Here is a 23,409-nt window from a genome sequence, read left to right on the forward strand (position 1 = left end):
GATGGTTGTCGAACTTGAAAAACAGTTTGCAAAGCACATGGGAATGATGAGGAAGGACATGATTCCCTTTTGAGGAGAGCTGACTAGCGGTGATTTAACCAGAGGATCACCACACCTCAGGCAAGGGGCAAGGTTGAGAAGGCAGGCCTTCATGCATTGAAGGTGCTGGTGGAAGAGGCGATTGCCCTGGTGAAGGCGGCGGTGTCAAGGACATCGGCCGAGGTGCGGGAGCAGGGTGAGAAACTGAAGTGGAAGAGGCCTTGTCGCAACACCGAGATCAGCTCACCTTGATGGGTGAGGAGCTGCAGAGGGTGATGGAAGCTAACAAGGGTCTGCGAGCCAAAGTGGGGGACGAGGAAAACAGATCTAGACGGCAAAATCTGAGGACCCAGCTAAGTTGAGGGTGACCTACAACTCCAAAGACATTTATTTTGAGACGGTGGAAACGGCGGAGGCCTGTGGCAGAAGTGAGAAATGGGACTGAAGATTGGTTTTGGACTGAGGGGAGGGGGGTGGAGGAGTGTATGTTTTTCACTGCATGTTGTTATATGTGCTAAATGAGTTGAAGTTGCTTATTTGGACAAGGTAGAGTTGGGATTTTCTTTTGCAATAATGGTTCTTTGGAGTTTGTGTGTTTACACTGGGGTTGTGTGTTGATGGGGATTTCTTTGTTTTCCTGGGACCGGGGTTGGGGTGAGGGGAGTGAGGCCTGGGCAGAGGCCTTCACACTGGCTAGCTCAAGCTGGCCAATGAACGGAAATGTGGTGGGGGGAGGGGCTGCAGCCATCGGAACCTGGTAGAACAGATTTTTATGGGCCTCGGAGATGTGAAAAGCTGGGGGAGGGAACTGATACGAAGTGAAGTGTTTTCGAAAGGGAGTGTATGGGAGGATTCAGGGGGGTGGGTGGGGGGGCTTGATGGGAACAATGAGACAGGGCAGGCCAAGCCCCCCCAGTTAGGATGGTTACGTGGAAAGTGAGGGTTTTGTTCGAGGGAGGTTGTCAGTGTCATCTCGGGGGTAGTGCTCGTGGACTTGGAACCTGGGCCCCCTAGAAGGAGGATGTTTGTGAGCGGCTCATACAAATCCAATACCAGTAACTGCAACCCCATTGTCCCCATCAACAACCTTCATTTCCCTGTTATGGGTGTTATTCATGAAGGCCTGCCTTCTCAACCTTGCCCCTTGCCTGAGGTGTGGTGATCCTCCGGTTAAATCACCACTAGTCAGCTCTCCTCAAAAGGGAAAGCAGCCTATAGTCATCTGGGACTATGGTGACTTTACCGTTTACCTTTATCAGTGTTAGAAATAAGATATAGCTTTATGTTGTAGTTTTGTTTTTAAAAGTTGCCTGGGTAAGTCTGTGGGTTTGTTTAGATGCCTGCATTTTAATATGGTTTTACAATCCCAAAGCAAACACGGGTATAAAAATGTGGGCTGTTGCCTTGTAAGACAGAGTCCACAGGGGACCAGAAAACATTTGAGCTCCAGTAAAGGATTGTAACCTCGAAGCAAAGAGCTTTTCATGGAAACTGCTGCAACAGGGACATGAAGAGAGACTGCAGAGAGCAGAACTGTTGGCAGTTATATTGTTATGCCAGTTGCATTGTTGTAGATAGGTGATGAGTATTGGCTCACCTATAAATGGACATAGCTGGGACAGTTGGGATGAAAGATAACAAAGAGTCTGTCACTCTGTTTTGAGAATAATTTGCTTAAGGTAGAAGACATGTTTCAGACTTATTTTTTTCACCATGTACGATTATTGGCGTTACCACAGATCCCAAACTAAAGAACAGATAAGTCCCAGAAACCAGGGAATGGGACAGAAGAGATTTCCAGGAAGATTCTGAAGTCAAGGAACTAGGACAGGAATCTGGAAAACAGGTTCAGTTCATGTAAGTTAAGATCGAGGCTTCGAGTTAAAAAGGCAAAACTGCAGAAAGCAGACGGAAATCAATGTAGGATTGTGAGAAGCCAGGAGATCCAAAGTGACCCAGAGGTTGATGACGCCTTAACACAGGCTGTGAAATAGTGGAGGACTGTTGGTCTGGCTAGGTCTGAGAGAGTGTGGAAGGCAAAGCTGGAATGCACGTTGCTCCAGGGAAGAGGAATATTGGAAAGACAGGTTGAAACTCTGGAGATGGATCCTTTGTGAATTCTCTGGGGGGAGAGGAAGAAGATTTCAAGGTGTGTTCTTTGCAGGAAAGATTAGAAACACTCGTGTGGAAGGCAATGCTCCAGTGAGACCACCTTGTTCACAGTGTGACAAGCTTCTGGAGGGAATTGATGAGCATAAAAGTAGGGAAGTGTTGCCACAACTGAAGTACTGCGTGCAGTTTTGGTCCTTTTATTTGAGGAGGGATGTAGTTGCATTAGAGGAAGTTCACTAGATTGATTCCAGAGATGAGGGGTTTGTCTTATGAAGAGAGATTGAGGCATTTAGGCCAGACTCAATAGAGTTTAGAAGAATGAGAGGAGATCTGGCCTGGAAGAGGGTGTAGAAGGATGGGTTAGTAAATTTGCAGATGACACGAAGGTCGGTGGAGTTGTGGATAGTGCTGAAGGATGTTATAGGATACAGAGGGACATAGATAAGCTGCAGAGCTGGGCTGAGAGGTGGCAGATGGAGTTTAATGCGGAAAAGTGTGAGGTGGTTCACTTTGGAAGGAGTAACAGGAATGCAGAGTACTGGGCTAATGGCAAGATTCTTGGTAGTGTAGATGAACAGAGAGATCTCGGCATCCAGGTACATAAATCCCTGAAAGTTGCCACCCAGGTTAATAGGGCTGTTAAGAAGGCATATGGTGTGCTAGCCTTTATCAGCAGGGGGATTGAGTTTCGGAGCCACAAGGTCATGCTGCAGCTGTACATAACTCTGGTGCGGCCGCACCTGGAGTACTGCGTGCAGTTCTGGTCACCACATTATAGGAAGGATGTGGAAGCTTTGGAAAGGGTTCAGAGGAGTTTTACTAGGATGTTGCCTGGTATGGAGGGAAGGTCTTACGAGGAAAGGCTCAGGGACTTGAGGTTGTTTTCGTTAGAGAGGAGAAGGCTGAGAGGTGACTTAATAGAGACATATAAGATAGTCAGAGGGTTAGATAGGGTGGACAGTGAGAGTCTTTTTCCTCGGATGGTGATGACCAACACGAGGGGGACATAGCTTTAAATTGAGGGGTGATAGATATAGGACAGATGTCAGAGGCAGTTTCTTTACTCAGAAAGTAGTAGGGGTGTGGAACGCCCTGCCTGCAACAGTAGTAGACTCGCCAACTTTAAGGGCATTTAAGTGGTCACTGGATAGACATATGGATGAAAATGGAATAGTGTAGGTCAGATAGGCTTCAGATGGTTTCACAGGTCGGCGCAACATCGAGGGCCGAAGGGCCCGTACTGCGCTGTAGTGTTCTATGTTCTATCTAATTGAAGTATATAAGATGATAAACTTATTGACAAAGTAGACGTAGAGTGGATGCTTCCTCTTGTGGAACAACCTAGAACAAGAGGCAATTGTTTTAGGACAAGGGCTCGCAAATTTAAAACAATCATGAGACAAAATTACTTCTTTCAACGGGTTGTGAATCTGTGAAATTCGTTACCCCACAATGCGGTTGATGCCGGGGCATTGCCTAAATTTAAAGAGGAGATCGACAGATTTTTAATTAGTAATGGACTGAAGGGTTATGGAGAATGGGCAGCAAAGTATAGTTGAGGCTGAGAGGAGATCAACAAGATCGTATTGAATGGTGGAGCGGGCTTGAGGGGCTGAATTGCCTAATCCTGCTCCTAGTTCCTGTGTTCCTAGCTCTGTAAACATTGTTTGGGTGGCATCTGTCACTTGGTTTCAGAGTGTGGGGTGAATTACCACAGTTTGCCTATTGGTTTACACAGAATGTGTGCTTACTGAGAACATTAGAGTATAAGATAGATCTTGTAACTTGTTACCTTGCAAATCTGTAAAGGTATAGTTGGGGTGAAGGAGTAGTGTATTGTTTATCTTGTTAATAAATGCTTTATTTTTTTGTTGAAAGTTCATCAGCTGACTCCTGCGACTATTCAGCAGCTGCCTTTTCTGTATCTGAACAAAAAATAAAAGTTGAGAACTGTCAAGTTGGGTTTCACCTTGAGATCAGACTTGTCCATCAGCTAGGATCATAACATGGGCCGTCACAACATTATCTTCACCATAACGGTGAACTAAAAACCACCACAAAAGATAATATTCCATGGAAAAGTCAACTAATCAACCATGTGCATTCATTTAGTGCCATTTTTGCAGGTGTCTTTGCTTGCCCTAGTGCTCAAAGGCAGTGCTGCCTCAATGGCTTTCCCAGCATTATGGTAGAGGAGTTTGCATATGGCCTTCCAGATTGACCTTGTGCTGCTCTAGAAGACCAGGCTTTGGGCTGAACCACCTTGGCAGCAGCAGTCTGACCTGGATATCTTATGGGCAAGTTCAAGGTTACTAGCAAGTAGAAGTGATGGAAGGATAAATGCTGTCAACCTGAGAGAAAATTCATGTTCCACGGGCAATGTGATTGAGGATGGATTGCTGGAGTACAGCAAGACCCTGTAAACCTTTTTGAGCATCTTTCAGCCATGATAGCAGCTGTCTGAGCTTGCATGGCAGCAAACTGGACTTGCATGACTTTAATTCGACCTCAATTCATTGAAGCACTTGGACACTGTGCAGCTTCTGCTTCTGAGGTATTGGCTATTGAATGCTGCATCATGGGTTTGATCTGCTATTGTTCATAGAATTATAGAATTTACAGTGCAGAAGGAGGCCATTCGGCCCATCGAGTCTGCACCGGTCCTTGGAAAGGGCACTAAGGGCAATTTTAACATGGCCAATCCACCTAACCTGCACATTTTTGGACTGTGGGAGGAAACGGGAGCACCCGGAGGAAACCCACGCAGCCACGGGAAGAAAGTGCAAATTCCGCACAGACAGTGACACCAAGCTGGGAATCAAACCTGGGACCCTGGAGCTGTGAACCAACTGTGTTAACCACTATACTACCGTGCCCGCCGTGTTCTCATGGAGTTGGCCATTACTTCTACATTGAAGAGGATGCGCTTCAGGCTGTGCACAAATCAGTGTGCATGGTTGGTGTCAGATTCCTCCATGCTCCTTGACATTGCATGCATGCTTTTTGGTTAGCCTACCAATGCACCAAACATTACATTGTGCATTCCTATCATCCCCACAAACTCCTGTGTATAACATCACCCTCTAATGAGCTGACACCTACACTACCCTTTCCACCCTTGCTGTAGGCCTCCAGTAGCTGATGTCTTACATGAGTGGTCATTGAAAGATAATGCACCATCATCAAATGCTGTATCCTTACAACTAGATCATTAGCCTCACAAACTGCTCCACCACTGTAGTCAAAAAACAGGTAAAAGCATTTTGCAGTTTGTAACGGCTTTGAGAAGGTTAGCAAAATACTGCTAGTTTAGTGCAACATTTGATGACACTCTTCATGATAGGCTGGTTTTTGGACTCCGCAGTGAAGCTATTCAAAGGAAGCTGCTTACTGCAAGCGTTTTAACACTGGAGGCACAGTGTCACAGTGGTTAGCAGTGCTGCCTCAGCTCCAGGGTCCCGGGTTCAATTCTGGCCTTGGGTGACTGTGTGGAGTTTGTACAGAATGTACAGAGAAGAGGTTGTACCATTTAAAAGGATGAATTATGGTGAAAGTAGAAATAAATGGACAGATGGCAGAGTTGCCTCTTCATGTTATCCATGGAAACATTTCTGCTTTATTTGGTAGAGCATGGCTGATATAGCTTAAACTCAATTGGGGAGCAGTAAATCAACTAGTGGAGTCCAAGAACAGCCTACAACTCTTAGAGAAATAAGAGAAGATGTTTGAAGATTCACTAGGCTCCATGACCGGAGTTGAAATACAATTAAAAATCAATCCAAACAGTATACCATAATATCTCAAAGCTAGAACCATGCCAAATGTATTCAGGCCAAAAGTCAAAGAAGAACTACTGGAAAGGCTAGTCCAAACGTTGAACCAGTTTCTACGAATGATTGGGCAACACTAACGGTTCCTGTACTGAAACGCGATGGCTTAGTGAGAATATGTGGAGATTTTTAAAAATATTAACCCAGTGATGTGCACAAATCACAATCAATTGCCGCTGATTGAAGACTTGTTTGCTGGACTGTCTGGAAGACAGAAATTCAATAAAATTGATTTATCACAGATGTATTTACAGATGAATGTGGCTGCAGAATCACAGCCGCTACTCACTATTGTGACGCTCAAAGATTTGTTTCTTTAGACGACTTCCTCTTGGAATGACATCGGCTTCTGCTCTTTTTCAGAGTTTCATGGATCAAATTCTAAGTGGGTTAAATGGGGTGCATTGTTCCTCAGATGACGAACTCATCACCGGTTCAAGTGAACCGGGACACTTGGAAGCGACTCTGAAACATCTACAACACCATAATCTGAGTTATAAAGGAAAAATGCGACTTTGTCAAGAACCCAATCCATAAATTATCTGGGCCACTCATCGATAAAGGTGGCTTACACAAGGAGCCGAAGAGGATGACAGCAATCTTAGAAGCACCGCCACTCGAGAGACAACACGGTGGCGCAGTGGCTCGCACTGCTGCCTCACAGCGCTGAGGACCGGGTTCGATCACTGCCCGGGTCTCTGCGTGGGTCTCCGCTCCAAACCTAAAGATGTGCAGGGTAGCTGGATTGGCGACACCAAATTGCTTCTTACTTGGAAAACAAAATTAGGTACTATAAATTTAAAAAAGAAAAAAAGAAGCACTGCGACCTAAGAATGTATTACAACTAAGATCATTTTTAGGAAATGCAGCATGGTGGCGCGGTGGTTAGCATTGCTGCCTCACAGCGCCGAGTCCCAGATTCGATCCAGGCCCTGGGCCACTTTGTGTGGAGTTTGCATATTCTCCCCGTGTTTGCGTGGGTTTCGCCCCAACAAACCAAAGATGTGCAGGGTAGGTCGATTGGCCAGGCTAAATTGCCCCTTAATTGGGAAAAATGAATTTGGTACTCTAAATTTATTAAAGAAAAATAACATAATTTTTAGGATTGATCAGCTATTATGGTAAATTCGATTTACCAACATGATTCAAGCCTCTACACACTTTATTATGTGCCAAATATGCATGGCACTGGTCAGAAGAATGAAAAAGTGCATACAATGAGTTGAAAGATACCTGAAAGAAGTCAGTGCTGTTGGTTCACTACAATCCCAAACCGAAGTTACAACTTGCTTGCAATGCATCATCCTATGGGGTTGGTGCAGTTGCCTCTCACCTAATGCTTTCAGGAGACGAACAACTGATAACATCTGCTTCACGAACTCTAGCGCGCCGCAACAAATTATGCTCAGCTTGAAAGAAAGGCTTTGAGCATCATTTTCGGGGCAAGAAGGTTCCATCTCTACCTTTATGGACATCATTTTACTCTTTTGATGGATCTTTGGATCATATAAAGGTATTACTCTTTTAGCAGCTGGTAGGTTACAAAGATGGTCCTTCATATTGTCAGCACACACGTACGATATCCAGTATCGTAAGTCAGAGCAAACGCTGATACTTTGTCCATATTGCCGTCACAAGTCAAACTAGAACCCGAAGAACATTTCGTCAGCGCCCTGAATAAAATTGTTCGTAAGAATAGAGAGTGTGGGCACCTTCATACCTTTCCTCTTTGCGGCAAACTCAAAGATGTAATGAAACAGAAAATATTATTGTAATTAAATCATGTTGCCATTTATAGTTAAAATAACTTAGATTAGTGCGGGATCAAGGCATTGAGAAAGTTTCACAAAAGATGTTATTAGGTGAACTCGGTGGGAATTGATTGAAACCTTGGCAATGGGCAAGCGGTGGGCTGAAGGGTGGAAACAAGTGCTCCTCAGAATAGTGGGGTTAAGGGGAAGCACTGAGTAGGATGCAGGTCAGTAGTGGGAAGTCTTCAAACATGTGATGCATAGAGTACAAAATAAATATATAAATTGTGCTGGGGACTGGAGAGTAATTATGTGATACGATGTAAGAAGGTACATAGCAAGAAAATATTTACTTTGGAAGGAGGGTTGATAATCTGATGACTCAGGTTTTAGAACATAGAACGATACAGCGCAGTACAGGCCCTTCGGCCCTCGATGTTGCACCGACATGGAAAAAATCTAAAGGCCATCTAACCTACACTATGCCCTTATCATCCATATGCTTATCCAATAAATTTTTTAATGCCCTCAATGTTGGCGTGTTCACTACTGTTGCAGGTAGGGCATTCCAGTCCTCACCACTCTTTGCGTAAAAAACCACCTCTGACCTCTGTCCTATATCTATTACCCCTCAATTTAAGGCTATGTCGCCTCGTGCTAGCCAACTCCATCCGGGGAGAAGGCTCTCGCTGTCCACCCTATCTAACCCTCTGATCATTTTGTATGCCTCTATTAAGTCACCTCTTAACCTTCTTCTCTCTAACGAAAACAACCTCAAGTCCATCAGCCTTTCCTCATAAGATTTTCCCTCCATACCAGGCAACATCCTGGTAAATCTCCTCTGCACCCGTTCCAAAGCTTCCACGTCCTTCCTATAATGAGGCGACCAGAACTGTACGCAATACTCCAAATGCGGCCGTACTAGAGTTTTGTACAACTGCAACATGACCTCATGGCTCCGGAACTCAATCCCTCTACCAATAAAGGCCAACACACCATAGGCCTTCTTCACAACCCTATCAACCTGGGTGGCAACTTTCAGGGATCTATGTACATGGACACCGAGATCCCTCTGCTCATCCACACTACCAAGAATTTTACCATTAGCCAAATATTCCGCATTTCTGTTATTCTTTCCAAAGTGAATCACCTCACACTTCTCCACATTAAACTCCATTTGCCACCTCTCAGCCCAGCTCTGCAGCTTATCTATGTCCCTCTGTAACCTGCAACATCCTTCCGCACTGTCTACAACTCCACCGACTTTAGTGTCGTCTGCAAATTTACTCACCCATCCTTCTGCGCCCTCCTCTAGGTCATTTAAAAATGACAAACAGCAACAGCCCCAGAACAGATCCTTGTGGTACGCCACTCGTAACTGAACTCCATTCTGAACATTTCCCATCAACTACCACTCTCTGTCTTCTTTCAACTAGCCAATTTCTGATCCACATCTCTAAATCACCCTCAATCCCCAGCCTCCGTATTTTCTGCAATAGCCGACCGTGGGGAACCTTATCAAACGCTTTACTGAAATCCATATACACCACATCAACTGCTCTACCCTCGTCTACCTGTTCAGTCACCTTCTCAAAGAACTCGATAAGGTTTGTGAGGCATGACCTACCCTTCACAAACCATGCTGACTGTCCCTAATCATATTATTCCTATCTAGATGATTATAAATCGTATCTTTTATAATCCTCTCCAAGACTTTACCCACCACAGACGTTAGGCTCACCAGCCTATAGTTACCGGGGTTATCTCTACTCCCCTTCTTGAACAAAGGGACCACATTTGCTATCCTCCAGTCCTCTGGCACTATTCCTGTAGCCAATGATGACCTAAAAATCAAGCCAAAGGCTCAGCAATCTCTTCCCTGGCTTCCCAGAGAATCCTAGGATAAATCCCATCCGGCCCCGGGGACTTATCTATTTTCACCTTGTCCAGAATTGCCAACACTTCTTCCCTACGCACCTCAATGCCATCTATTCTAATAGCCTGGGTCTCAGCATTCTCCTCCACAATATTATCTTTTTCTTGAGTGAATACTGACGAAAAGTATTCATTTAGTATCTCGCTTATCTCCTCAGCCTCCACACAACTTCCCACCACTTTCCTTGACTGGCCCTACTCTTACCCTAGTCATTCTTTTATTCCTGACATACCTATAGAAAGCTTTTGGGTTTTCCTTGATCCTACCTGCCAAAGACTTCTCATGTCCCCTCCTTGCTCGTCTCAGCTCTCTTTAGATCCTTCCTCGCTTCCTTTTAACTATCAAGCGCCCCAACTGAAACTTCACGCCTCATCTTCACATAGGCCTCCTTCTTCCTCTTAACAAGAGATTCCACTTCTTTGGTAAACCACGGTTCCCTCGTTCGACCCCTTCCTCCTGCCTGACTGGTACGTACTTATCAAGAACATGCAATAGCTGTTCCTTGAACAAGCTCCACATATCCAGTGTGCCCAACCCTTGCAGCCTACTTCTCCAACCAACACATCCTAAGTCATGCCTAATGGCATCATAATTGCCCTTCCCCAGCTATAACTCTTGCCTGCGGGGTATACTTATCCCTTTCCATCACTAACGTAAAGGTCACCGAAATTGTGGGTCACTGTTTAAAGTGCTCACCTACCTCCAGATCTAACACCTGGCCTGGTTCATTACCCAAAACCAAATCAAATTTTTTTTTTTTTTTTTTTTTTTTTTTTTTTTTTTTTTTTTTTTTTTTTTTTTTTTTTTTTTTTTTTTTTTTTTTTTGGCCTTTTTGCCTGCAACATATTGTGTCAGGAAAACCCTCCTGCACAACATTGTACAAAGAATGACCCATCTAATGTACTCGAACTATATCTTTCCAGTCAATATTTGGAAAGTTAAAGTCTCCCATAACAACTACCTGTTACTTCGCTCTTTTCCAGAATCATCTTCGCCATCCTTTCCTCTACATCCCTAGAACTATTAGGGGCCTATAGAAAACTCCCAACAGGGTGACCTCTCCTTCCTGTTCTAACCTCAGCCCATACTACCTCAGAAGAAGAGTCCCCATCTAGCATCCTTTCCGCCACCGTAATACTGTCCTTGACTAGCAGCGCCACACCTCCCCTCTTGCCCCTTCTCTGACCTTACTAAAACACCTAAACCCCGGAACCTGCAACAACCATTCCTGTCCCTGCTCTATCCATGTCTCTGAAATGGCCACAACATCGAAGTCCCAGGTACCAACCCATGCTGCCAGTTCCCCTACCTTATTTCGTATACTCCTGGCATTGAAGTAGACACACTTCAAACCACCTACCTGAACACTGGCACCCTCCTGCGAAGTCAAATCTGTGCTCCTGACTCTATACTCTCAATCTCCCGTACCCCAAAACTACAATCCAGGTTCCCATGCCCCTGCTGAATTAGTTTAAACCCCCCCAAAGAGCAGTAACAAATCTCCCCCCCAGGATATTGGTGCCCTCAGGTTCAGATGTAGACCATCCTGTCTATAGAGGTCCCACCTTCCCGATGTAAGAAGGTACATAGCAAGAAAATATTTACTTTGGAAGGAGGGTTGATAATCTGATGACTCAGGTTTTAGGTCCTTCTTAAATAAAATAAGGCAGATGAGATCTTTTTTTACTCTGTTGTTTTGAACTGGAATGCACTGCCTGAAAATTTGATGAAAGCATAGTCAATAATAATTTTTAAAAATGGAGTTGATAAATAGGTGAAAAGGAAATATTTGCAGGACTGAGGAAAGAACAGATAGTGAAGCTATAATTGGCTAGTTCTTTCTTTCTAGCACAGACAGAATGGGCTTTTATTCTGTTGTTTCCATGATAAGGGAGCAAAGGTCAGTTTAGAAAAAATAGTCTTATGTAGCTTTACCCAGTAGAAATTGCGGACTAGCTACAAACATGGATAAAGTGACACTGTATGAGCCACATGCATTAATTTTAGGCAGAAAAAACCTTGTATACATATGTATGTCATATATCTGTTTACGTAGCAAATACAAACATCATTCATTAACCCAGGAAGTAAAACACTCAACCATTTTTTAAAAAGCAGCCTGCTCTTCAAATGACTGTTCAACCAACAAATTAATAAAGAGGTTAAAACCCAAAATGTATCCTCTGCTGCATACCTCAGTGTTAGAAACCATGAAGAATAGTCTAAATTGATACTCAACTGTTAACTGTAGAATGTATAAATGCACCGTAAAATTATCTGATGTAGGATGCAACATGTGTAATTCTCATTTATACTGAGAGCTAGTACTTTCAAAACTAGGTGTGGGATCGATCCCAGAGATTGCTGGTAGATTAGTGAAAGCAGTCTGTATCTTTAAAGTGTCAGATAAGACATATTCAGTGTTGTAACTTGGCACAGCACATTTCTACTTTTATTTTGATTTGTTCAGTTTTATGGGTTTAAATGATCTATTTTAGGCACTGATAAGATTTCCATTCGTGACTCTGCTGAACCTTGAGCCCAAACGGGATCCTCCTGCAATTTATCACCTTTGAAATGCCAATTTAAGGTTTATAAGAGAGTTTGGCGATTTAGACAACATAATTATAGTATAATAATCTATATTGTCACAAGTAGGCTTCATTAACACTCCAATGAAGTTACTTTGAAAAGCCCCCTAGATGCCACATTCTGGCGCCTGTTCGGGTACACAGAGGGGGAATTCAGACTGTCCAATTCACCTAACAGCACGTCTTTCGGGACTTGTGGGAAGAAACCGGAGCACCCGGAGGAAACCCACGCAGACACTGGGAGAATGTGCAGACTCCGCCCAGTGACCCAAGCCGGGAATTGAACGTGGGACCCTGGCACTGTGAAGCCACTGTGCTAACCACTATGCTACCGTGCTGCCCATAATTTGCATACTATGTGCAATGCTGCCACCCTTCAGTTTTTCAAGTGAGTTGGTCTAAATGAATTTTTGATATTTAACAAACAAAATGATCTTTTAATGGTGGAGGTGATGGTGAAGGTAGATGAGTATGTTACTCTTGTGCTGCACCTCTCTTTTAAAGGATTAAGAGCATGTGACTTTATTTTTAATTGTACACTTTTTGTGACCTACAGGGAAAGTAAAGTGGCAAGACTTTGATCAGGAGGCTTACATTGAGGCCACTTTAGTAAAGTCGGGACAGGATCCATATGCACGGAATAAGTTTAATCAGCTGGAAAGTGACAAACTGCGGATGGATAGAAATATTCCAGACACCAGGCATGATCAGTAAGTAGAAAGGTCTGACAGCCCCCATTTTATAGAACTGCCGAGAGATAGGTTGTCAGTAGTAGCTCAGTGTCATCAGTCTTACCTCAGTGTCAGAAGTTGTGAGTTCAAGTCCCCCTCGAGAAACTTGACCTAAAGGGTAGGGTGACACTGCAGTATAAAAACCAAGGGATATTGTACTGTCGCAGATGCTGTCTTTCAGATGAAGCTTTAAATTGAGGCCCTTCTGTCCTCCCAGATGGGTAGGAAGAGGAGCAAAGAATTTTGGCCCATCCAATATTTAACCCTGAACCAACATAATTAAAACAGACTATTTGATCATTATCATGTTGCTGATGTGCAGGTTGGTTGCCCTACATTACAGTAGTGACTACTTCATAAAACATAATTAGCTGCATGGTGCTTAGAGGTGACCTGAGGTCATGAAAGGCATTACTATTTTCTTTCAACAATTCCATAAATATACAAAATTACAGAGCTGGAAGCTCTTTTAACAGGTGTGAAATTTCTTCCACTGTTGCAGTTCAGGCTCCACCCCCCCCCCCCCCCCCCCCCTTCCCCGCCCACTCACCCAGTGAGACTTTCCTTACAATTTGTCACTAGATTTCTGTTTAAATTCTAGGCAGAGCCCTTGTTAGCCAGCACTTGCACCTTTACTTTTTTTTGCAGCCAGATCTAATATTTAACTTTGTGATTCAACAATATTCTTAACACATAGGATGCCTGTCACATTCTTCTACTGTTTGTGACAGCTGAAACATACCACGTTACAATTGAAATAATGTATAAAAGCAAAAGGATCTTCATGAGATCCAACTACAATAATCACATTTACACAATGTAAAACACAATCAGAAAGTACCCATCAAAAGCAGGACAAATGCAGCCAATTGCTCTCCCATTCATCTCCTCTCAATCATCAGTATTGATGAAAAGTGTTATTAACATAAGTGGCACTTACTCAATAACAACAAGCTCATCGATGCTCCGTTTGGGATCAGTGCTCAGTTTGGGTTTCGCCGGGGCCACTCGGCTCCGGATCTCATTATGGCCATGGTACAAATATGAATGAAAGAGTTAAACTTCAGAAGGTGGGAGAGAGTTTTTACCCATAACTTCAGTTAGCAGGTGACCGAATGTGGCATCAGTGAGTGCTAGCAAAATTTAAGTTTATGGCATTCAAGGGGATTGATTTGAGTCATACCCAGCACAAAGGAAGATTGTTGTGCAGGTGGGATGCTGACCATCTTAACTCCAGGACATCACGACAGGAGTTCCTCAGGGTAGTGTCCTAGATCCATTTTCATCGGCTCCAAAAGTGATCTCACAGTGTTCAACCATGCATAACTCCTCGGATATTGAATTCAACCATGCCTAAATGCAGCAAGACCTGGCCAGCATATCAGCTTGGACTAATAAGTAGGAAGTAAGAATCCAGTCTCCCAGGTGCTATGAAATGACAATCTCCAACAAGAGAGCATCCAACCATCTCCTTTTGAGATTCAATGACATTACCATCGCTGAATCCCCCACCATCGACAAACCAGGGGGTTTTCATTGATTAGAAGCTTAACTGGACCAGCCATATAAATGCTGTGGCTACAAGAGCAGGCCAGAGATTGGGAATTCTTCCGCGAGTAACTCATCTGACTACCCAAAGCATGTTCACTGTCTACAAGACACAAGTCACGAGCGTGATGGATGATGCACCTAGGTCAGTACAGCTCAAACAACACTCCAGAAGCTCAGCGCCGTCCTGGACAAAGTACCTCGCTTGAATGACACCTCATTTCACCACCGTAAACATTCATTCTCCCCATCGTGAGTGCACTTTAGCAACAGTATGTACCATTTATAAGATGCATTGCATCTACTTGTCAAACCTCCTCAACAGCACTTGGAGTCCTGTGTTTATCTAAGGCTGAGATAAGTAGATTCTTGATCAGTAAGGAAATCTAGGGTTATGGGGAAAGGGCAGGAACGTGGCCGTGAGGAATGTCAGATCAACCGTGATCCTATTGAATTGTGAAGCAGGCTCGAGGGGCTGACCGGCCTACTCCTGTTCCTATTTCTTATGGTCTTTTGAACTAATGTTGATACGCACCTCACATTGCTAGTAAATTGATGATCATGGTGTCCCATTCTCATTTAAGTTGTTTTTTAAAAGAAGAGAGAAATTTCCATTCTAACATTTATTTAAAAAAAATTTAGAATGCCCAATTCATTTTTTCCAATTAAGGGTCAATTTAGCGTGGCCAATCCACCTACCCTGCACATCTTTGGGTTGTGGGGGCGAAACCAACGCAAACACGGGGAAAATGTGCAAACTCCACACGGACAGGGACCCAGAGCCGGGATCGAACCTGGGACCTCAGAGCCGTGAGACAGCCTTGCTAACCACTGTGCCACCGTGCTGCCCATTTCCGTTGTACCATATGAGCCTATCATTCCTCGATTCCTTTTCCAAGTTATAAGGCACCCTGGCTTGGACATGTTGCTGAATTATTTGTTAATTCTTGTCTCATTGCAACAATTCAAAGTAAATTTTAAAAAAAATTGTCAAATAGATCATGCAACTTGCAAGATATGCCATGTACAACATTTGCTATGTTATTTCTGACAGGTGCCGGCGGAAGCAGTGGAACACCGACTTAATAGCAACCAGCGTAGTCATCACTTTTCACAATGAAGCGAGATCAGCATTGCTTCGTACTGTTGTCAGGTAAAAACAGTTGGTAATATTTGTATTTCTAACGGAGAAAACTTACTTTTATGTAGCACCCTTAAAGTAGTAACCCTCCGAATGCACCACAGCAGTATTATCAGACAAAATTTGAGACCAGACCATGTGAGGAGATATTGTAGAATCATAGAATATTTACAGCACAATAGGAGGCCATTCAGCATGCTAGCTCTCTGCAAAAGCAGTTTAGCTAATCCCACTCATCTGGCCTTTCTTTTTAACCCCGCAAATCTTTTCTCTTCAGGTAAGTATCAAATTCCTTTTTGAAGGGCGGCATGTGGCGCAGTGGTTAGCACTGGGACTGCGGTGCTGAGGACCTGAGTTGGAATCCTGGGCCTGGGTCACTGTCCATATGGAGTTTGCACATTCTCCCCATGTCTGCATGGGTTTCACCCCACAACCCAAAGATGTGCAGGTTAGGTGAATTGCCCACACTAAATGCCCCTTTATTGGGGAAAAAAAATAATTAATAGGGTACTCTAAATTTATATTTAAAAAAATCCTTTTTGAAAGCTATGATTGAATCTGCCTCCACCATTCTGTCAGTCAGTACACCCCAGGTCCTAACCACCCACTGAGTCAAAATATTTTTTCTCATGTTGCCTCTGGTTCTTTTGCCAATCATCTTAAATTGGTATCCTCTGGTATTCAACCCATCAGCCAATGGGAACAATTTCTCCCTATCTACTCTGTCCACACCTCCTCATGATTTTGAACAACATGGGTTTCCTCCGGGTGCTCCGGTTTCCTCCCGTGGTCCGGGGATGTGCGGTTGAGTGGATTGGCCATGCTAAGTTGCCTGTGTGGGTTGGGTGGATTGGCCATGCTAAATTGCCCGTAGTGTCCTAAAAAGTAAGGTTAAGGGGGGGGGTTGTTGGGGTTACGGGTATAGGGTGGATACGTGGGTTTGAGTAGGGTGATCGTTGCTCGGCACAACATCGAGGGCCGAAGGGCCTGTTCTGTGCTGTACTGTTCTATGTTCTATAATCAAATTTCATCTCTACTCTTTGCCAATCTATTCCTGGAACCATCTTTGTGAATTTATTCTGTACCCCCTCAAATGCATTTGCATCCTGCCTAAAATGTGGTGCCAGACTTAGACACAATTCTCCAGTTGAGGCCGAGCCATTGTTTTATAAACATTCACTTTCACTTCCTTGCTTTTGTACACTATGGCTCTCTTTATACATACCAGGAATCCCTCCCCCCTCACCTCGGTCCCTCGAGTACTGCATCCCCATTAGAATTGTATTATTTATTTTATATTGCTTTCCTGACCTTCCTGAATGTAATAATTCGCCCTTCTCTCCATTACATTTCATCTGCCACATATCGCTTATTCCACTAGCCTGCCTATGTTTTGAACTTGTGCCCTGCACATCGAAATCTAGGTCATTGATATATATCAAGTAAAGCAGTAGCCTTAATACCGACCATGGGGTTCCATAATATACCGCCTCGGGTCCAGAAATTGACCGTTTACTCTGTTTCCTGTCAGTAATCCTGTTATATCCATGCTATACCATGGGCGTCAATTGTGCTGATGACTATTAAGTGGCACTAATCAAAACACCTTTTTGAAGTCTATGTCCACCACATCAACCATATAACCCACATTAACCCTCGGGGCTGGTTTAGCTCACTCGGCTAAATCGCTGGCTTTTAAAGCAGACCAAGCAGGCCAGCAGCACGGTTCGATTCCCGTACCAGCCTCCCCGGACAGGCGCCGGAATGTGGCGACTAGGGGCTTTTCACAGTAACTTCATTGAAGCCTACTCGTGACAATAAGCAATTTTCATTCATTTTTCATTTTACCTCAGTGAAAAGCTCAATTAAATTACTTAGACATGATTTGCCATTAACAAATCCTTGCTGGCTTTCCCTAACGAATCTACGTTTGTCCAACTGACTATTAATTTTGTGGCAGCTGACCAAAAGCTTAGGCAAAAAATAGTGTTACAGGCCAACTTAAGGTAGAGCGACAGAGAGGTTTCGGGAACAAATCTGAAGCTTAGGATCAGGTGTCTGAAGGCGCAGTGGCCAATGTGATGCAAAGGCAATCGGGATGCCTTCTGTTAGAGAATTAGAGATCAAACTATTAGCTATTTGGGGCATGTGCTTCCCATCAATCTCTTGGATCCAGTGATTCGAAGGAGGGGAGTAGAGACAACCCTGGTAATTATAGACCTGTGAGCCTTACTTCGGTTGTGGGTAAAATGTTGGAAAAGGTTATAAGAGATAGGGTTTATAATCATCTTGAAAAGAACAAGTTGATTAGCGATAGTCAACACGGTTTTGTGAAGGGTAGGTCATGCCTCACAAACCTTATTGAGTTTTTTGAGAAGGTGACCAAACAGGTCGATAAGGGTAAAGCGGTTGATGTGGTGTATATGGATTTCAGTAAGGCGTTTGATAATGTTCCACACTGTAGACTATTGCAGAAAATAAGGAAGTATGGGATTGAAGGTGATTTAGCGGTTTGGATCAGTAATTGGCTAGCTGAAAGAAGACAGGGTGGTGGTTGATGGCAAATGTTCATCCTGGAGTTCAGTTACTAGTGGTGTACCGCAAGTATCTGTTTTGGGGCCACTGCTGTTTTTCATTTTTATAAATGACCTGGAAGAGGGTGTAGAAGGATGGGTTAGTAAATTTGCAGATGACACGAAGGTCGGTGGAGTTGTGGATAGTGCTGAAGGATGTTATAGGATACAGAGGGACATAGATACGCTGCAGAGCTGGGCTGAGAGGTGGCAGATGGAGTTTAATGCGGAAAAGTGTGAGGTGGTTCACTTTGGAAGGAGTAACAGGAATGCAGAGTACTGGGCTAATGGCAAGATTCTTGGTAGTGTAGATGAACAGAGAGATCTCGGCATCCAGGTACATAAATTCCTGAAAGTTGCCACCCAGGTTAATAGGGCTGTTAAGAAGGCATATGGTGTGCTAGCCTTTATAAGCAGGGGGATTGAGTTTCGGAACCACAAGGTCATGCTGCAGCTGTACATAACTCTGGTGCGGCTGCTCCTGGAGTACTGTGTGCAGTTCTGGTCACCACATTATAGGAAGGATGTGGAAGCTTTGGAAAGCGTTCAGAGGAGATTTACTAGGATGTTGCCTGGTATGGAGGGAAGGTATTACGAGGAAAGGCTCAGGGACTTGAGGTTGTTTTCGATAGAGAGGAGAAGGCTGAGAGGTGACTTAATAGAGACATATAAGATAGTCAGAGGGTTAGATAGGGTGGACAGTGAGAGTCTCTTTCCTTGGATGGTGATGACCAACACGAGGGGGCATAGCTTTAAATTGAGGGGTGATAGATATAGGACAGATGTCAGAGGCAGTTTCTTTACTCAGAGAGTAGTAGGGGTGTGGAACGCCCTTCCTGCAACAGTAGTAGACTCGCCAACTTTTAAGGACATTTAAGTGGTCACTGGATAGACATATGGATGAAAATGGAATAGTGTAGGTCAGATAGGCTTCAGATGGTTTCACAGGTCGGTGCAACATCGAGGGCCGAAGGGCCCGTACTGCGCTGTAATGTTCTATGTTCTATGAACGCAGAGATCTCAGAATTGCAGAGCTGGAGGAGGTTACAGAGATAGGGAAGGGCGAGGACTGGAAGGATTAAAAACAAGGATGAGAATTTAAAATCTGACACAGATTGAAGCAGGAGCCAGTCTAGGTCAGCAAACAATGGAGTGATGTGTAGCTGGATTTAATGTCCAGTCTAAGCTAGTAAACTGCAGTGTTTTAAGCTCTAGCAATACCTGTGTACACTCTTGGGTGACCGTTAAGCATTTGGTGCTCCAAACTGCATCAAAGCTTTCAGGGTTGGGTGAGAATGAGCATTCCGTATTTGAAAAATAGGGGGCTGGATTCTCCGTTTCAGCGGCTAAGTGCCGGCTGTAACGGAGAATTCGTGGGCGTTTTACGACTGGATCGGTGAGGGGCTAGCAGCGGCGCTGGGTGAAACTCCATTGCTTCCGCGCCAAAAAATGGCTGGAGATTCACTGGGTCCCTGCAGTGGTCGTGCGTACAACATGGCGCCGGCTGTGCATGGAACCGACCCATCATCTGCCACCCCCCACAAGTTCCCTCAGCCCTCACGAAGCCCCCCCCCCCCCCCCCCCCCCCCCCCCCCCCCCCCCCCCCAGCGGTATGGATCCCGGGCCGAGTGCAGCAGCGCTGGAATAGTCCGCAACTGCCACACCGAGTTCCTGACCACTGAGGCCACGTGTGTCCCGCGCGGTCGAGTAATCGGCCGGTCGGTGGTGGAGCATTGCGGGAGGGCCTGCCGATGTCATGCCAATGCCTTTCAAACGCCGCGCAACGCGATGGTGCCATTTTGGAGGGAGTGGAAACTTGCAAACCAGTGTCAAACTGGCGCCGGCCCCGATTTGGCCGTCGGAGTGGGTTCTCTGCCCAATCACTGATTACCATATCGGCGTCGAGCAATGGAGAATCCCGCCCAGGAGCTCTCTTGTGTAGCCTCTCAGTGGTTTGCTTTGGGTTCTTTTGGTCAGGATGACGGTTTCTTGATGTGTCAGGCACTAGTCTTTCTTACCTTCTGAATTCCTGTCTTAAGGAATTTATATAGGGTGCTCTGGAAATATTCCCATAATCCCAGGGATTCTCATATTAACTTCTGAAAGACAATGTCAGCTGTCCAAAATTGTAGAAACAATGTTTTATGAATGCACATCAATGGAATGAACAAATTGGCAAGTGATTAGTCACAGAAATCGTGGGCATCTTTGGAAAACCCATCTTTTGTTGTCCATCCCTAATTGCCCTTGAGAACCCACTGGGTAAGCCTTCTTGACCTCCTGCATCTGTATGGTTGTAATGAATGTAGATATTTTGTATCTGTTGCAGTAATGTTTTTAAAATCCTGGGTTAAAGTATATATGTGTTACAGTAGTGTGATCCAAAAGCTGTAATTAAAGAGTCGGAAAAGGTGAGATCATGATTGATTTTAACCTCTTCCTTGGTTACAGACAAAGGGCTAATGGAAAATTGTTATGATTGCTGGAGATTCTCTGGAGAATAGATAATTTATGAGGGGTCATATTCAGCTAAGCAGATCATGTGACATCTTGGTGGGATGCAGATGATGCAACTAATGGGAGGTGCTAGGTCTATGTGTAGTTTTGTAGTTTGCAATAGGATTGAGTCTGACCAGACAAAAGGATTTTAAGTTGAACAGCAGTTTTCCAAATGCTGTAGGTTGAGCAGAAGTGCACTGAGTTTATACTTGAAAGGAACTGTCGCCAAGGGTCTGAACAGGTAAGCAAGTAAATCTGTTTTGTTAAATTGTGGCATTTGAACTGCATTGGATTGCTAAATTGCAGTTTGTAGCAGGTGTAGATAATAAAAGTCTTTCCTTGTGTTTAAGAACCAGTTAACTGATAATTGTAAAGCCATTTCTTTGATGTTAATGTGGTTCATTTTGTGTTTAAATTAAAGTTTGATTTAACAAAAGATATCTATTGATCAGAGTCAACACTCCTGGGCTGAAGTATCCTTTTCTCACAGTTCAACAAATTTTAAAAAATTGTTTTGGTTTCTCGTTGATGGATCTGTGTCTGTTTGGAACCCTGGGTATCCGTTATCCCTTCTCAGTTCGCAAATAACAGAGGTCAAGTCTGTGTTTTTTGGCAACTTGTACTTTATTTGGCAGCTATGCCACTGGTAACTTTATTTTCGATACAACATTTAGGAAGTTCTGACTAGCCCTTTAGCAAGCTAGTCAGATTGATTGTCTTTAGCGAATACAGTAGTTGAGTTTTCATTCAATTACAGATCGTGGTAATTCTTCAAACCATAATACACAGGATAGCATAACTAAGTGATTTAAACAAAAGAAAGATGACGATTAGCAAAAGCAAGCAGCAAAGAAATAGGTTTCAGAAATTTAGATAGGGTGATTCTGGAATGAGTTTTTCCATCCCGGTAAGTGATTCTTAAGGAGATTATTATCTTAAGGTCTGGCCTTCTTTTGACATCTGATTGGCTTTAACTAATTTATAATTCACTCAATTCGGCCAAACTGTCTGTCTATCAATTTAAGAGATATATGCATTTAAATATATTGGTGCCAATTTCCCATTCCATTGCTTGCCAATTTAATTAGAAAAAACACAGTTTTCGTTAAGAAATTAGCAGCCCTAGACTGGCTGTTACTATAGAAGCGGAACTACTTGTACTGGACAGCCGCCCAGTTTTTAACCCTACAATGGGGCATTTTAGCTAGTTGACGTCACTGGCCTTTCAGTCTCAAGCAACTTGCAAAATGTGAAACTTAAAATTAGAGGATTATCTGGATTCACCCTTAGTGGATTCCCAGCTATTGTTGTATTGAAGTAATGCTTAATATGATTATAGTTAACTATTCTTAATGAGTTCTCATTTAACCGTTTTACCTCTATCATCTTCCCTTCACTCTCATGATTATAGCTATCAGTCCCCCTTTTTGATTCTTCTGATGACTAATATGATGAATCAAAATAACAAAAATACACAGGATTAGAAAGTAAGGAAGAAATGCGACAGGGTAGAAGTAAGCGCAGGGCGGAAGTCATTCACATTGTCTTTAATGGCTCACTTGTTTGAGAACAGCCTTCAACAATGGAGCGGGCAAAGCTTTGCAACTGTTACAAGCATTCTGGAAGTATTTTCAACAAAAAGTGATTATATAGTAGAATAACAGTTCAGTAATAATGGAAGTTGATTATATGATTCAGTAATAATGGAGTAATAATGCAATAATAATGCAGTAATAATAGTCTAATAGCATGAGCCTTGTTCAATATCATGGGCTAGTGGTGCAGTTGGACCACTATGAACCACTTTGATTGGTGGGGTATTATGGGTAGCCATACGTTGGCCAACGCATCTGATCAGCAAGACCACTACGTAAATGACAAGCCCAAATATGAAAAATAAGAGAAGTCCCTGAATGATGGAAATTCCTGTGCCACCCACCCATCCAGAGAGCCATCCCCAAAGAGTGGTGTCAGAGGGTTGGTAAAGTTTCCTAACTTCTTTTTGAATATGTGCTGACAAGCTTTTGATTTCTTCTGAATTATCTGGGATGTAAGTGCCACGATCTGCACCAATCAGGACGCCGGTGCCAATTTGTTCGGCTAGCAAATAGTCACGTGTCATCCAATTATGTAAAGCCACAGTTCAAATGGCTAGGATCTCGGCTGAAACCCTACTTGGGGTTCGGGCAGTATCATTGACTATTTTCTCTGAGGCTGCGACCAATTTACTGTATTCTCTGGTCAATACAGTGACACCATAGGCAGGGATGAGAATAGAAAAGAATTTCTCAGCCCCTGTGATTTCACATTTAGACCTTTTGATGATCGTGGTAGGTTGATATCTCTCAAACTGTGGGGTGAGATGTCCATGCTTTGAGTTTACGTTTATAGCATCGGCTCTGGAAAAGGAAAGGGAATGGTGGATGAAGGGGACAATGAATGCTAACTAGCACGCTCCTCTCCAGGTCCTTGGGAGCCAAGGGCATGCAGTATTACCGTAAATGTAATAGGTGCTATTATAGGTAGAATATTGGGCAACCACTTGTGGTACCAACGTTCTGTAAAAGTTGTCCCATCTGTGTAATTAGTAGCACTTTAAAGTAGATGGGATTCCCTTCATGTCCCTAGACCACTACCGTTCTTATGTCATTGCACATT

General features: G+C 43.7%; 1 protein-coding gene across 1 annotated transcript in view; it reads left to right on the top strand.

The window, feature by feature from the left end:
- Window positions 1-23,409, top strand: part of galnt2 (UDP-N-acetyl-alpha-D-galactosamine:polypeptide N-acetylgalactosaminyltransferase 2) — a 172,454-nt gene that overhangs the window by 42,007 nt on the left and 107,038 nt on the right. The window contains exons 3-4 of the mRNA XM_038800613.1: window positions 12,816-12,969; window positions 15,593-15,691. Of these exons, the coding sequence (XP_038656541.1) occupies window positions 12,816-12,969; window positions 15,593-15,691 (253 nt within the window). The remainder of the gene's footprint in view (window positions 1-12,815; window positions 12,970-15,592; window positions 15,692-23,409) is intronic.

The sequence above is a fragment of the Scyliorhinus canicula genome, chromosome 6 (genome assembly GCF_902713615.1).
Source record: "Scyliorhinus canicula chromosome 6, sScyCan1.1, whole genome shotgun sequence".
NCBI classification, from domain to species: Eukaryota; Metazoa; Chordata; class Chondrichthyes; order Carcharhiniformes; family Scyliorhinidae; genus Scyliorhinus; species Scyliorhinus canicula.